The 14,079-nt window shown below is 40.2% G+C and overlaps 10 protein-coding genes across 10 annotated transcripts; 6 read left to right on the top strand and 4 right to left on the bottom strand.

Moving 5' to 3' along the window:
• Positions 1-107: 107 nt before the first annotated feature.
• On the bottom strand, positions 108-1,103 carry RPL13B (60S ribosomal protein eL13; the record flags this gene model as incomplete). Its single annotated transcript, XM_056230378.1, has 2 exons — positions 108-703; positions 1,100-1,103. The coding sequence occupies 2 exons, from the start codon at positions 1,101-1,103 to the stop codon at positions 108-110; spliced, it is 600 nt and encodes a 199-aa protein (XP_056084303.1).
• A 748-nt stretch (positions 1,104-1,851) lies between these two features.
• Positions 1,852-2,825, top strand: RPS16A (40S ribosomal protein uS9; the record flags this gene model as incomplete). Its single annotated transcript, XM_056230379.1, has 2 exons — positions 1,852-1,875; positions 2,418-2,825. 2 exons carry the CDS (start codon positions 1,852-1,854, stop codon positions 2,823-2,825), a joined length of 432 nt encoding a protein of 143 aa, XP_056084304.1.
• A 452-nt stretch (positions 2,826-3,277) lies between these two features.
• FDO1 (Fdo1p) lies at positions 3,278-4,285 on the top strand (the record flags this gene model as incomplete). Its single annotated transcript, XM_056230380.1, has 1 exon — positions 3,278-4,285. One exon carries the CDS (start codon positions 3,278-3,280, stop codon positions 4,283-4,285), a length of 1,008 nt encoding a protein of 335 aa, XP_056084305.1.
• A 460-nt stretch (positions 4,286-4,745) lies between these two features.
• On the bottom strand, positions 4,746-6,428 carry NDE1 (NADH-ubiquinone reductase (H(+)-translocating) NDE1; the record flags this gene model as incomplete). The annotated part of the gene is made up of 1 exon (XM_056230383.1): positions 4,746-6,428. One exon carries the CDS (start codon positions 6,426-6,428, stop codon positions 4,746-4,748), a length of 1,683 nt encoding a protein of 560 aa, XP_056084306.1.
• Positions 6,429-7,436: 1,008 nt separating this feature from the next.
• TIF34 (translation initiation factor eIF3 subunit i) lies at positions 7,437-8,480 on the bottom strand (the record flags this gene model as incomplete). The annotated part of the gene is made up of 1 exon (XM_056230384.1): positions 7,437-8,480. The coding sequence occupies one exon, from the start codon at positions 8,478-8,480 to the stop codon at positions 7,437-7,439; it is 1,044 nt and encodes a 347-aa protein (XP_056084307.1).
• Positions 8,481-9,107: 627 nt separating this feature from the next.
• Positions 9,108-9,767, top strand: LDO45 (Ldo45p; the record flags this gene model as incomplete). Its single annotated transcript, XM_056230385.1, has 1 exon — positions 9,108-9,767. One exon carries the CDS (start codon positions 9,108-9,110, stop codon positions 9,765-9,767), a length of 660 nt encoding a protein of 219 aa, XP_056084308.1.
• Positions 9,768-10,291: 524 nt separating this feature from the next.
• On the top strand, positions 10,292-10,714 carry LDO16 (Ldo16p; the record flags this gene model as incomplete). Its single annotated transcript, XM_056230386.1, has 1 exon — positions 10,292-10,714. One exon carries the CDS (start codon positions 10,292-10,294, stop codon positions 10,712-10,714), a length of 423 nt encoding a protein of 140 aa, XP_056084309.1.
• Positions 10,715-10,914: 200 nt separating this feature from the next.
• On the top strand, positions 10,915-11,775 carry SWP1 (dolichyl-diphosphooligosaccharide-protein glycotransferase; the record flags this gene model as incomplete). The annotated part of the gene is made up of 1 exon (XM_056230387.1): positions 10,915-11,775. The coding sequence occupies one exon, from the start codon at positions 10,915-10,917 to the stop codon at positions 11,773-11,775; it is 861 nt and encodes a 286-aa protein (XP_056084310.1).
• A 76-nt stretch (positions 11,776-11,851) lies between these two features.
• IMP1 (endopeptidase catalytic subunit IMP1) lies at positions 11,852-12,424 on the bottom strand (the record flags this gene model as incomplete). Its single annotated transcript, XM_056230388.1, has 1 exon — positions 11,852-12,424. The coding sequence occupies one exon, from the start codon at positions 12,422-12,424 to the stop codon at positions 11,852-11,854; it is 573 nt and encodes a 190-aa protein (XP_056084311.1).
• A 546-nt stretch (positions 12,425-12,970) lies between these two features.
• YIM1 (Yim1p) lies at positions 12,971-14,068 on the top strand (the record flags this gene model as incomplete). Its single annotated transcript, XM_056230389.1, has 1 exon — positions 12,971-14,068. One exon carries the CDS (start codon positions 12,971-12,973, stop codon positions 14,066-14,068), a length of 1,098 nt encoding a protein of 365 aa, XP_056084312.1.
• Positions 14,069-14,079: the final 11 nt, after the last annotated feature.

Below are 14,079 nucleotides of genomic sequence, written 5' to 3' on the forward strand. Positions count from 1 at the left end.
GAATATTTTGTTATGAGTGATGGCTTCCCATTATACAGTGTACATAAATTATACCAGATATAAAGACATTAAAGAAAGATAAAATATATTTATCAAATTCATTTAATCTATTTCTTCTTTTCAGCTTCAGCTTCAGCCTTGTCTTTAGCTCTCTTTTCTCTGACACCTCTGTATCTCTTTTCGGATCTGGCTAATCTCAAAGTTCTGAAAGCAGATTCACCGTTGTCTTGAACAGCTCTGGCTTCAACATCGGTAGTTGGTTGAGCGATAGGGAAAGTGGCAGCAGCAGACAAAACTTGTTCAGCTTCTGGGGCCTTACCGTTTCTTGGGAAAACGATAATCTTGGATTGGTATTCCTTTAATCTTTGGACGTTAGCATCAAAAATTTCTTGGTTTCTGTTTTGACGTCTGTGGTCAACAGCAATACCAATGGTTCTGGCATAAGCAGCAGTCAAACCAGCGGCCTTGACTTCGGCCAAGGTGAAACCTCTGCCAGCTCTAACCTTTCTGTTGTACTTAACAGTTGGAGCTCTGACAACAGGTCTCAACAAATCCAAAGGTCTTGGAGCAATCTTGGCAGCTCTGGCAGCTCTGGCATTACGTCTAGAAACCTTCTTACCGGCTTGGTCAAAGTGAACCTTGACACGTTCTTGCCAGTGCTTTCTGAAGTGGTTCTTCAAAATTGGTAAATTCTTGGAGATAGCTGTTATATGAGTGAGATATGTTAGTAAAACTTGTTTCCTTTATTCATTTTCTACTTCTAGTATTTTGATGAACACGAATCTTATGGTGGAGAAATCTTGCCACGTCATTGCTTTCGTTGAATTTGCATGGCCGGTTCTTCTAAATATCGTAACGTTGTTTTAATGCCTCGATTCATCTATTTGATAATCGCCCAACAAAATGGCATCTTCAAATAAAAAAAACTTCCCATCTTTTGTACTCAAAGTTCAACTGTTCCATATTAATGTTGATTTCTCAGCGCTATCTTATGGTTATTGTCATAACGCTATTTCGGGAATTCATTGAGTCATTCTGTGTTCATTTCAATCTTTCTGAGTTCGTCTCAATCGTAGTTTATTGCTTTAGTTCTACATACCCATTGTTACTTGATTACTGTTTTACTTGTCCGAAGTTATTATGTTTTATTGGTAAACTTAGTTTTAGCTTCAAGTACCTCTAATTACATAGTAACTAAGAAAGTAACTTCCCAATGGGGGCCAACCGGCGGCTCACACCAGGTAAGTAATCTAGCCTAGCGATATCGGATTTGCCCGGAGAGCATCTTCCCAGAAGTCGAGCGGGCCTGTCAGAGAATCCTTCCAGTGAGGCCGATGAGTGAAACAGAAGAGTGAATTAGGCTGAACATTATTGTCAAAGAAAATAGGCACGAAAAGACAGGATTGTTCCATCGGAAAAAAAATTAACATTTCGGCTATGGGTGTATAGTGTACAGATGTTGCAGACTTTAAAATTGCTTTTTTAAAACTCGTTCCTGTTGGCAAATACATCAGTACATATTTCCACCCAATCATCGGATATGTGATTCTAGAAAAGGAAGAAAATATCATTCTCTCGAGGATTTGAGAGGGGCGCTTCGTAAGGGAGCAGTAAAGCGAATGACGCTTGGTTTTCTTTCACTTTGGCAGAAGGCCCCTACTGGCAGTATGCTCCAATCCCTCGAGTTACCGCTTAGAGTGCAGACTGTCCTAAACCTTACTACGACTAGGCTTATTGTTTCAGCAACGGAGAGGGCAAGGATATACATAAAATAGTCTACTGATAGTGAACTCTCCTAGGAAACCTACACATAGAGATAGATAATCAAATATACAAGAGAAGAATTCCAAGATGTCAGCTGTCCCAAGTGTTCAAGTATGTTTTCAGTTCTACAAAATAAAGTTAAATAAATTAGAGGATGGAATAAGTCCAGAAAAGGAGTAAATACGTCAGCCAATTAAGTTTCGAATCGATAATTGTGAGGAATACATGTATAATGTCTGCCCACATAAATGGACCACTTTTGTCACTAGCTAAATCGAGATGACCCATTCAGAATTGTTTTTTTTGGGGGGAGCACCTTTGTCAAAACTTGCCAAATCACTAGGCCCAGTTTCCTAATCAATACAACTGTACAAGGATGGAGAATTTTAATAGTGGAAGTCAAAATTATCAGTCATTGTGAAGTACTACTTTTCCCAGGCATCGACGGCAACGAAAATAAATGTACTTTCTTTATATCCTCTCCATAGACTATCAACTACGGAAGTCGACATAAACAGTAAAACCATAATTTATTCCACTTACACTCATTTAAAGTCTTGATGTACGACCATAATTATCATGACTTTTCCTCCATTATAAGAAGTGATTACTAACTTTGAATTGTTTCTTAAACAATTAAATTCATTTGTTAGACTTTTGGTAAGAAGAAATCAGCTACTGCTGTTGCCCATGTCAAGACCGGTAAGGGTTTGATTAAGGTTAACGGTTCTCCAATCACTTTGGTTGAACCAGAAATCTTAAGATTCAAAGTCTACGAACCATTATTGTTGGTTGGTTTGGACAAGTTTTCTAACATTGATATTAGAGTCAGAGTTACTGGTGGTGGTCACGTTTCTCAAGTCTATGCCATTAGACAAGCCATCGCTAAAGGTTTAGTTGCTTACCATCAAAAGTATGTCGATGAGCAATCCAAGAACGAATTGAAGAAGGCTTTCACTTCTTACGACAGAACCTTATTGATTGCTGATTCTAGAAGACCAGAACCAAAGAAATTCGGTGGTAAGGGTGCCCGTTCCAGATTCCAAAAATCTTACCGTTAAGAAATTGTGGGGATTACCTTTTTACTCTTTTCATTTTTCTTATAATTGTATACCATCAATAAACACAACAACCTTTAATTTACGTAAAAATTATATCATGGTTCTTATATAATTTTCGCAGTTTAATATGCTTGGAGAGTGATGATGAGAAGTGATTAGCATGAGATTTGAGACCCATACACCTCGCACGGAAGCATCACACACGTCAAATCGACCAAAAATGGACAAATGTCAACAAACGAAATCACTTAACGCGAAATTGTGTTGTTTATGATGCTAATAATACGTAGGTAATAATATATTGTACAGTCTTGCACTGCAATACTGGGGAAAAATACAGCTCTTGAGTTGGAATATAGGCTGGGTGTGGTTTTTACAAGTGTGCTGACGCAATAGAAAGATCGCCTGAGGCATTTTATTTTACAATAGCGCATTTGACAGGTTATATCGCAATGGAAGGGAATAGACTAAGCGGGAGTAAACCAATTCAACTTGCTTTTTGGCCAAAACAAATGGCGTCCCCTGAAAGTAATGGCAGCGATGTACAGGGTGTTATTCAGAAAGCTTCAAAGTTGATCGGACAATTGAACAATAACGGGTTAATGAGCCCAATGGAAGAAGAGCATTCGCACCCTTCATCCTCGCAGGAAACACTCACTACTGAACGAGAGCCTAGTGAACAAGACCATCCGCGTCCCCTTCAAGCAAATGATGGTAATATTCAGAAGGAGGCCAACGCATATTCTGGACTGAGGGATTCCGCGTACGCTAGGGAAAATATGTTGAATGTTTTGCAGTCATTGGTTACGCACTTGAATCAAGCTGTCAGTCAAATACAACAGTTGAAATTCAAAAACATGATCCTCACGTCTAATGAAAACAATATACAGTCGAGGCATGAAGTGGAGGACAATCTTCAGAAACAGCAATTCGAAAGAATGAAATGTCAATTTTTGTTAGAACACCAGTGTTTAAAGGCACAATTACGAAAAAGGGATAGTAAGATTGTTAAATATAAGCAGAGAATTATTGAAAAAAACCAGAAATTGAACAATCTGACGAAGGTTCTCAATCAACATGCTATATCTGATACATCTCAAATAGATAGTTTTAGTAGCTCGATAAGAAAAACACCCTCGTCGACCACTACTCCGCAAGAAATGAAACCGGATATGTTGAACACACTAGGAATATTGGCGACGCACGTTTTGAAAGACGAAATTGAAGATGATTCTGGAAATCAAACGATTCTACAGCTTGCCGCTGGAAGCATAAGCAACGACTGTAATACTACGGAGTTGGAAATTACGTGCAGCTCCGAGATGACGAGTGCTGCCACAAATAACCGGCCGAATGGAAACATCGAGTCAGTTCAGGGTTCGCACGAAAACAAGAATCTCCAATTACCCAAGATGAAAAGCTTTAGTACCATCGATGGAACCATTAAGGATATTAAATGATATATGGAACCTAAAAGTTATCTTTTATTAGGGCAAGGGGGTGGAACATCAATACCTACATGTCTCTTCAGTTCTTAGTAGTTGATATTACTATTATTATATTACATACTTTTATTTTTCGTGGAATCAATATATGATGATTCGTCTAGGATTCGCTTTTCCTTATTTACTTACATTCGCTTTTTCTTGTATCTTAAAAGCTTTTTTTTTTTTGGAATTTGAAGGACGGATAACAAAATAATAAATGATAATTACCTATGTAAAAATGATTCCAGGTTCATTAGCAAAATAGGCTGTGCTAAAGTATTAAGGAAAAAAAAAAAGTAATAATAAAGACAAAACAAACTAAAAGAAAAAGAAAAAGAGGGCAAATAGAACGTCACATAGGAAAAGAAAAAAATGAATAAAATAAAACAAAACTGATCATCATTTAACAAACATGTTTCTCTCTTTCTCTCTATTAGATAGATGAATCTCTACCCAGGAAATAAACTTTAGCCCAGTCCATGGCGACAAGAACTCTATTTCTGAAGGACAGACACATTGCTAGATAAGCGGATTTCCAGAATAGGAAAGTGAATGAACCGGCCAACCTATACTTGGCTTCACCAACGGCAATATCAGCGATTGCTTTATCTGAACCAATGTAAGCAAGGGCACCCTTATGGTTATATTTGAAATCTTCAATCTGTGATTCAACTTTGGCTACTTGATTGTTTAGTTTAGCGGTCTCTGAATCGTCCTTAGAACTAGACATTTTCCAGTTCAATTGATCAATCCTATAGGCTTTCTTGAAGTATTGAGCTAGATATTCGCCTTCTTGATGGGCGACTTGAGCGGTTGGAAATAAACCAGGGTGGAAGGTACAGTCGCCGATGGCAAAAATAGAGCCTTTGGCGCCCAGTAGTTGAAGTTTGTTATCTATTAGTAAACCACGTCTTGAATCTTGTTCCTCTAATTTGGACATTAGGTTCCTGGAGACTTCTCTTGGTGCATTACCTGTGGCCCAGACTAGGACGCCGTATGGTATACTTTCAATGTCACCATCGCCCGTCTTGGCGGTTATAGTGGTAGCATCGACTTTCTTCACCATCGTTTTCAATCTTAAATCGATCTTTTCTTCTTTGAACAAGTCTTGAGCGTAGTCAACAAGATACTTATCAAACATATTCAAAATGTTTGGTAAAGCTTCCACCAAAGTGACCTTAATCTCTTTACTCAATTCGGGCATCCATTTTCTCAGATCCTGATCCACGTAGTCTCTTAACTCAGCAGCAAACTCGACACCGGTGGGACCACCACCAACAACAACAAAACTCAATAGTCTTGCTCTCTCAGGATCTTTTGGAGATAGGGAAGCGGCTTTTTCAATACTAGACATGATTTTCAATCTGATTTCCTGAGCGTCCGAAATTTCCTTCAAAAAGGAAGAGTACTCGTAAACACCTGGGGTACCGAAAGTATTGGGCTGAGCACCCACGCCGACAACTAAATAATCATATTTCAAATCCAAATCGTAATCGTTATTCTTGGCAGAAGATTTGACTTTGATTGTTTTGGTTTCAGGGTCAACGTCATAGGCCTCGGCTTCGTAATAATGGACTTCACCGTGAGATCTCCTGGCAATGGTCCTGACAGGTTCAACAATGGATTTCAGTTCGATGGTACCAACTGGGGTGGATGGCAATAACGGAGTGAAAAGGAAATAGTTTCTTGGAGAAACCACAACAACGTTATACAATGTAGTATCCAAATTTTTCAAAAGAGACACGGACCCCCAACCGGAGCCCAAAATAACCAGTGTCTTTCTTTTGGATCCATTGGGGAACGTATCCGATTGAGGAACTTGTGCAGAAGGATTAGCCTCTCTGTACAGCGAGTAGGACACGTAAGCTGTACCTGCCAAGGCAGAATACAACAGGAACTTTAAAGCAAACTTCCCAGTTCTTCTGAAAAGGGACTGCTTGACAACAGCACTGGTAGCGGGCGCCACTTTTTGCACAACTCCGCTCTTGTCCTGCAGCAAATTTCTAGCAGAATAGAAGGATCTATATTTGCTGCAGCTAACAAGGCCCGACTTGCTGTGTAGGCCAAATCTGGAGGAACTAGCCCAGACGTTTTTCATTAATGATTGCCTAATCATTATCACTATTGGTTAAATTTTTTGATTTGTTCGAATAAATCAATATCGTAATGCTGTAAGAAGAATATTAGTGTAGAATTTTTTTTTTTCTTTTTTCCCTCTTTAATTGGTTTACCAGAATCTATAATAAATGATGGTAGCTGCGTATGTATTTAGTCTAAATAAATAATATCAAACATGCAAAAGAAATAATGAGGAAAAACAATCGGCACACTTATAGTTCTAGCCCAATAGCACAAAAGCGGAAAAAGCAAAAACTACACAAGCCAATGAGCGTTGTCTTATATAACTTAACCTCTTCCAAATGCACACCCAAGAAGAGAGACGGAGACAGGAACAAATCTCGAGACGACGGAAAGAAAATGTAAGGAGTACTTCAGCATGTGTGCCCAAAAACTCTTCCCACTGCCGAGCCATGTATTACCATCCGGATGGCGATGATTGCAAATGCAAATACCGCTGAGACCAGAGCAAGGCCATAGCTAGGGCAACGCATCTTGGACTTCGTGGAGAAGATCCCTGTCGTTTTCTTTTTTTACCTCAAAAAAAGTTGCGATCGACGGGGTCGCGGCAACTTTTTATCGGTTGGAACAAGTGAGCTAGGGCGTCGCAGTGAGAGGCGGGGTAGAGTTAACTGTATTTTATTTTTCCGTAGTGCCGTACGCCGAGTCTCGGCATTGCGTGTAATGAGTGAGGGTCGGTGCGAGAGTTGCTCGTCAAGCAAGTGCTTAAGCCCGCCTATGCCCGGGAATGCATATGGGAAGATCATCTCGAGGAGGAGGTATCTCCTGCTGTGGCGAGCGGAATGACTCGCTACGAGGTAATGTACAGAAAATGAAAGAAGAAAAAAGTCTAAAGTTATATGAGCCGACGCGCCGTACTTAGGTATGTGCGAATATCATAACAGACGAGAAAATCCACAGTTTAGATTTTTATATTCTTATATATATATATATATATATATATATATATGTTTACTATACATCAACATCAACATCAACATCAACTTCAATTAGCTTCCTGCATGTGTTCCTTGGCTTCAGCAGCCTTTTCTACGTCGTACTTGAAATCAAAGTAAGATTTTTCGAAATGATGTAGACGTATGAACCCATCTTCACCACCGGAGGCGTAACTTGTACCCTGTGGGCTGATGGCGACGGTGTTCAAGGGACCGAAATGGCCTTGTACTCTTCCGATCTCTTCTTCGAAAATCTTGTGGTAAAATCTGGCTTCGAACTTACCTTCGTTGGCGCTGGTGGTGGTAACGTCCTTGGCTTCTTGACCACCACCTAGAATAATGAATTCCTTCAATGGGGTGATGACGGCGGTGTTTAGTGGACAGTCTGTTTCGTATTTTTTGAGGACTTGTAAAGTGGACACATCGACCAAGAATGAGCTGGTATCTCTGGATGATGTAATGAAGTATGTTAAATCTGGAGAAAATTGCATGTCACTGATGGATTTTTCGTGCAAATCGATGGAATCCACGTATTCGTAATTGTTATTCACATCGTATTTACTGATCTTACCGTCTTTATGGCCTGCAACGATGTAGGCACCCTTAGTGGACCATCCCGCCACAGTGGCAGCGTCTAAGCCTTCATGAGTGATAATCGCATGAATTGGATCTTCGGAGACCTTTGTTAATTCATGAGTGGTGGAGTCCCTTTCGATTTGGTATATGTTGATGGAACCTGGGTTTTTCATGACGTTGTCCAAAATAGCAAGGAAATAGTTACCGCATGGGGAGAATTCGACTCTCTTCACAGGAACAGGCGATTTCCATGTGGCGATACATTGCCCGCTTGATACGTCCCACAATTTGATACTGTAATCGGCACTTCCCGTAACGCAGTACTTGGTGAAGCGGTCGACATCGATGGACCAGATAGTACCTGTGTGACCATCCAAAGTACCTAATCTCTCACCATTTAGCGAGTACCAAATACTGGCTGAACTATCTTTCGAACATGAAAATAATAAATCACCCTCTTTGTTGTACTTCACCTGAGTTAATGGACGTTCGTGACCAGTCAATTTGATAGCCTTCATATTCTGTTGCTTTTGCTGTCTCTGTTCTATTTCTTCTGCTTGACAGCCACTAAGCGAAGTATACTACACCCTGCCTTCTGTTCATCTGTGTCTTATTGCAAAAATTTTCTGTTCCGTTTCGACTGTTCGAAATTTTTCATCAGCCAGAAAAAAAAGTGACACGCAGGGTAACACCGGTATTTTAAAGACGTGCAGCGGCTATGGAACCAAACATAGATGGTAATCCGGAGACATGATCTTGAGCCCGTATATATGTCGCTGATTATAAACTTTAGGCCTGCGATCTTCTCTGGCGCCGATTTGCACATTAGAAGACATTGCAGAGAACACGGAAAAAACTCCTGCTGATCAAGCTTTCTCATTGTAATATTATTACACCATACTACCGAAAGATTTTTTTTTTTACTTCAGGCGCGTTCTTCAATACTTCCGTAGGCTTTTTCTCTGCCTGCTCAATATTATTGGAGATATCTCCTATATGGGTAATATATAAAAAAACGAAAAACAAAAGAAACAGAATCTGGCTACAATAGACAAAAAAAGATCAACTGCTCACCACACCAGATATACGTCTGCTTTTCCAAGTGCGTCCAAGACACGAATACCTTGCAACGTCTGACAATTTTGATGGCAGCTAGAAATCGCAGAAGGAACAACAAGAAAAAATCTCTTTTGAGTAAGAGTGGCGTCCAAGAGAACGATGCGACGTATTTATTTCTTGCAGAAGAACTGCATGAAAACATTACCGACTTAAACATGGGTTCAGAAGAAGCCCCCATTGAGGCCCGCGAGAATTCAATTCCAGCCAAGGAGTTCAAACATTTGCAGAAGCAAGCATTGCAAAAGTTAGAGCCGATAGACGAACACGAAGACGGCGATGATGAGTTTTCACTGAAACTCAAGTCGGTGACAAAATGTTCGGGTCCCATCACCGAAGCTGACGTTCAGAAGCTGTTGTTAAGCTATGCCTTCACGAGCGGCTTGATACAGGAAGACGAAAACGAAAACGAAAACGAATCGCGCGGCCAACTCATTACAACATCGTCCTCATCTGGTTCTTCGTTGTCCACCTATTTTCATGCTTTCCTCGAAAGATGCAAGAAGTTTTTCTATAACTTGAGCCTACGGATAATAGAGAAATATAGAGCTGTGCAAGATAGCCTGTACGAGGTCTTTTGGATTATCATCATATATTTAAACTACTGGTTTCCCGATGTGGGACACTACATGAGGTATGTCAACTGGAAGTTCTCCCCCAATAATGCAACTGCCACTTTACTAACATGAACTTTTATCTCCTATCCCAACCCTGTCTCCGCTCAACAACCAGCAGCAACGTAGAAAGAAGAGTGAGGCCTGCATAAGGAAGCTGTCTATTTTAGTAGTCTCCATCCTTACCGCGGCTAATCTACTTTAGCCTATTTTTTTGTCCTCCTAGCTTTTTTTTTTGACCCGTTAAACCAAGCGGGTTAATATTTTTTAAGGAGAAAGACTACCACAATCACGAGAGAAGGCACAACGGCATCCAAATTCTTTCTATGGCCGCTTACTGGTACCTAGAGTCAGGGCTGATTTGGATATTCAAACTCACCCTTTTTTGAAGCAATACTTTTGGACAACAAGATAGCATTACCATCAAAATATCCCTATCAAAGAGTCATTTCCGTGCTCTTCGTGAAAAATTTAACGAAAAAGTTCAGCGAGCACTCAAGAACCTCCACTTTTGTTTCCAAGAAAAGCCGTACTTAACAGCGTTTAAGGTAGCGTTTGCCATTGGACTTATCTTCCCGTGTTCCTTCCTTTTTTTGATCATGGTCTCCACCGCTACGCTTTTCTTTTTTGTGTACTTACTACTATTCGTAGTGATAGGAGTTTTCTCATCGTTGTTCATAATCCCCTTATTGGGCATTTCATTTGTGTTCGCCATCGGCGTGGTATCATTTGGATTCTGCAGCAACCTGAGTTTTAAAATGGCACAATTCGTGTACGTTCGAGCTGACGCCTTCTTGAAAAAGGTACTCGATAAAATGGCCCTACAAACAAAACCGGCAAAAGTGCAGGAACCCATCTCCACACTGAGACCAGTGTCCAATCCAACTATCCCAAGTCCGCTTAGACAGACGGCACGTCCCTCCAAGTTCGTCACCGAGGAAGATGTTATCTTTGAACCCGTCAGTGCTCAAAGTGCCATTGCCCGTTCCTTAGAGACCACCGCTAAGAAAGCGGGTAACTGATTTCTGCTGCCTTGGATCCCGGCAATAAAAAAACATTTTTCGCAAGTTTAGCAGGTCAATAATAATAATATCCTTATAAAGTATACTCAGTTCTTTTCACATACGAGCTTCAAATATATATATATATCTATATATCCTAGCTTTATCGATCTTCTAATATTGCCGCATATAATATATAGACCAACAAAGGAACAGAGCTGATGCAATTCTTCAAAACACTTGCGACATTGGTGACGTGCATGTCATTTGCCCTCGCTTACGTGGCACAAGATCTTCATGTATCATTCCCCTCTAATAAGGGGAAGACCAGCGTTATGATCGGTAAAGTTGGGCCTGAACTTGGAGTGGATGAAGCCACTCCAACGTTAGTCACCGTCAATAACCCTAATGAAGTCATTCAAATAAATTTTGCCGTTGACTCCAGTGACAAGCCCTTTCAGAACACCCTGTTGGTAGGCCTACCTAGCAGCAACCTAGAAATGGTTTTCGAACCCGAAATTAAGGATAACGGCAAGTTGTCCATGTATAAGTACAAGATAGATTTAGCCACGCTAGACGCTGCCTTGTTACAAGAAGCTTTCAAGATTCTGGAACCAGTGAAGGCAACTTTGATCCTAGCATCCTCTACAGCCGAAGCGAAGGACAATTTGTTCAGGGAAATCTTACAGCTGGACTTGGATTTTGATGTAGCTCCTTCAGATTCATCTTTAGTTGATAGGTTCGCCATCAAGCCAGAAATCCATCACGTATTTCACCCTGAGCCAAAAAGAGTCGCAAAGACAATTGCTGTAATTTTCGTTGCAATTATCATCGTCACTATATTATCATTGCTCGTTACGTGGTTGAACTCTTGTGCTGCTGCATTCGATAATATTCCAGCCGGTGCCAATGCTCTATATTTCTTAGGTTTCATCGCGACCATTGTTGGATTCGAAGTCATCTTTGCCAGGTATTATTTAGGCACAAGCATTTTTGAAACTTTATTTTCCTCTTTGTATTTGGGTGCTCCGGGCTTATTGGCCTCTACCAAATTCTTGAGATCCTTTGGCCAAACAATCTAGACCGATTCTCGAGTTGGAAATGATTTGTATAAAGTATACACTTTACTTACGTATAAAAAGATAGATTTCGAAACGATCAATTGTTCTCGGCACTGGCGTCCACGAATGTATTTTTGATCCATTTGAACCCCCAAATACTGTGTCTTGAACCATCCCAGAACGGCTTGTCGAAATTATTAGCTGCTACAATCTTTCCCATTATTAATCCCATAGGTAATGCATTGTATGTTCTTGAGTCTAATGAGTGTGATAGATTATCTCCAGTTACCCAAACATGGCCCTCGGGAACTTTAATGTACGTACTGAACCTTTCTTCATCAAGGAGTACATCGCCGACATGGCTAACTACGGTGCTGGGGTCCACGAGCACCAAGTCACCTGGCATACCGGTGATCCTTTTGCAAATTCTGTGATTGGGGTCAGTGGGCTTCAATGCCACTATACAGTCACCCATTTTTATGCCTTTGCCATTTTGATAATTCTTCAAGACATGCACATAATCATTGGTCGCGGATAATGTGGGCAACATCGATTCCCCCCTTGTCTCCGTAAACTCGTACACATACATGTGTATTATATGCAGCAAGCATAATGATCTAATCGCATAGGAGAAAGTTCTCGACCAAACGGGAAGTGTACCGACAGTCATAGCAACTATTATGGATTTTCTGGTGATCACAGTATTTTATTGTTAGGCTTATTCTTGCTTGCAAATACGTTGGACACCTTCATCAAAGTCAAGTTTTTCCTTCAAAAACGCTTGGACCCCTAGCATGTCGTGACTTTAACATTTACGATCCGTGCTAACGGAAGAGAATATTTAAAGTAAAGGTTGAAATATCTAGATTACATTCAAGAGGGGAGGTAAGCAGTGGTGAGTTCTACAAAAATTTGAAATTCGCATAGAGGTAGATTATAAGTTAGAAGAAAAAAAACAGTTGGACACAAATTTTTTTTGAACGAAGCTTGAGCATGCTTTATATAAGTACATATAATATAGAAAATCAGTCGCCCTTCCTTCCATTTTGCTACTGTTGATGATTTTTTATTTGAACCTTCTTCCAAAAATTTAAGGCAGCGAAAGGAGCAAAAATGCGCACATTGTTAGGGGAAAAAGGCAGGGTTTAACTCAAACATGGTAAGAATGATTAAAGTTCCCACTAAAACAATAGACCCTCGAAACCCAAAGAAAAACATGTCAAACGAAGTCGTGACCAACAGATCCGTCACTTATGTTAACAATACAACACCCGCCACAATTACATCTTCGGAGCTGGACTTGTCATCCTGTTATCAAGAAGACGAAATTGTGATTGAAATTCACGCTGCTGCCTTAAACCCAGTTGATTTCATCACGCATCAGCTTTGTAATTCATATATATTCGGGAAGTATCCTAAGACTTATTCAAGAGATTACAGTGGAGTAATCGTGAAGGTGGGAAAAAATGTCGATAACCACTGGAAAGTTGGAGACAAGGTCAACGGTATGTATGGACATCTCTATGGCGAACGTGGTACTTTGTCACATTATTTGATACTCAATCCTGCTAAGGACGTCCCCATTACACATATGGTGGAGGTTCCAAAAGACGAAAATGATCCATATGACGACTTTACGTATGCTGCCGCCTGGCCTTTAACTTTTGGTACTGCCTTTTCTGTACTGCATGATTTTAAGAAAGATTGGAATTCTGGCTCAAAAGTCCTGGTTATTGGCGCCTCAACATCTGTGGCATATGCTTTCATCCATATTGCTAAGAACTACTTCAATATTGGCACTGTCGTTGGCGTTTGTAGCAAAAATTCCATCGAACGCAACAAGAAGTTAGGATATGATTACTTAGTTCCGTACGATGAGGGAACCATCGTTGACAACGTTGGAAAATTGAAAGAAAGCGAATTGGAGAATGAAAAATTTGATATGATTTTTGATTCAGTCGGTAATCATGATTTCTTCCCCGTTATCGACCACTTCTTGAAGCCAAAAGCAGAAGATTCCTTTTACGTCACCATTGCAGGAAACAACAAATACAATTATAAAAATATTACTTGGAGAGAATTCGTATCTTTGAGGACTATCTTAATGGTTCTTAACCCATTCAAGAAGTACAACTGGCGGTTTGGTAAGCCATCACCTTCCAACAACTTCATCGAAGTCGGTAATGAAATGATCAAAAAGGGTACCTATAAGCCACCTATTGATTCCGTTTTCGAGTTTGAAAAATATCAAGATGCTCTTGAAAGAATAATGTCGAATAGGGCTAAGGGCAAAGTAGTTGTGAGGATGAAATGAGCCTCCGCTTT

The sequence above is a fragment of the Saccharomyces kudriavzevii genome (genome assembly GCF_947243775.1).
Source record: "Saccharomyces kudriavzevii IFO 1802 strain IFO1802 genome assembly, chromosome: 13".
Lineage (NCBI taxonomy): Eukaryota > Fungi > Ascomycota > Saccharomycetes > Saccharomycetales > Saccharomycetaceae > Saccharomyces > Saccharomyces kudriavzevii.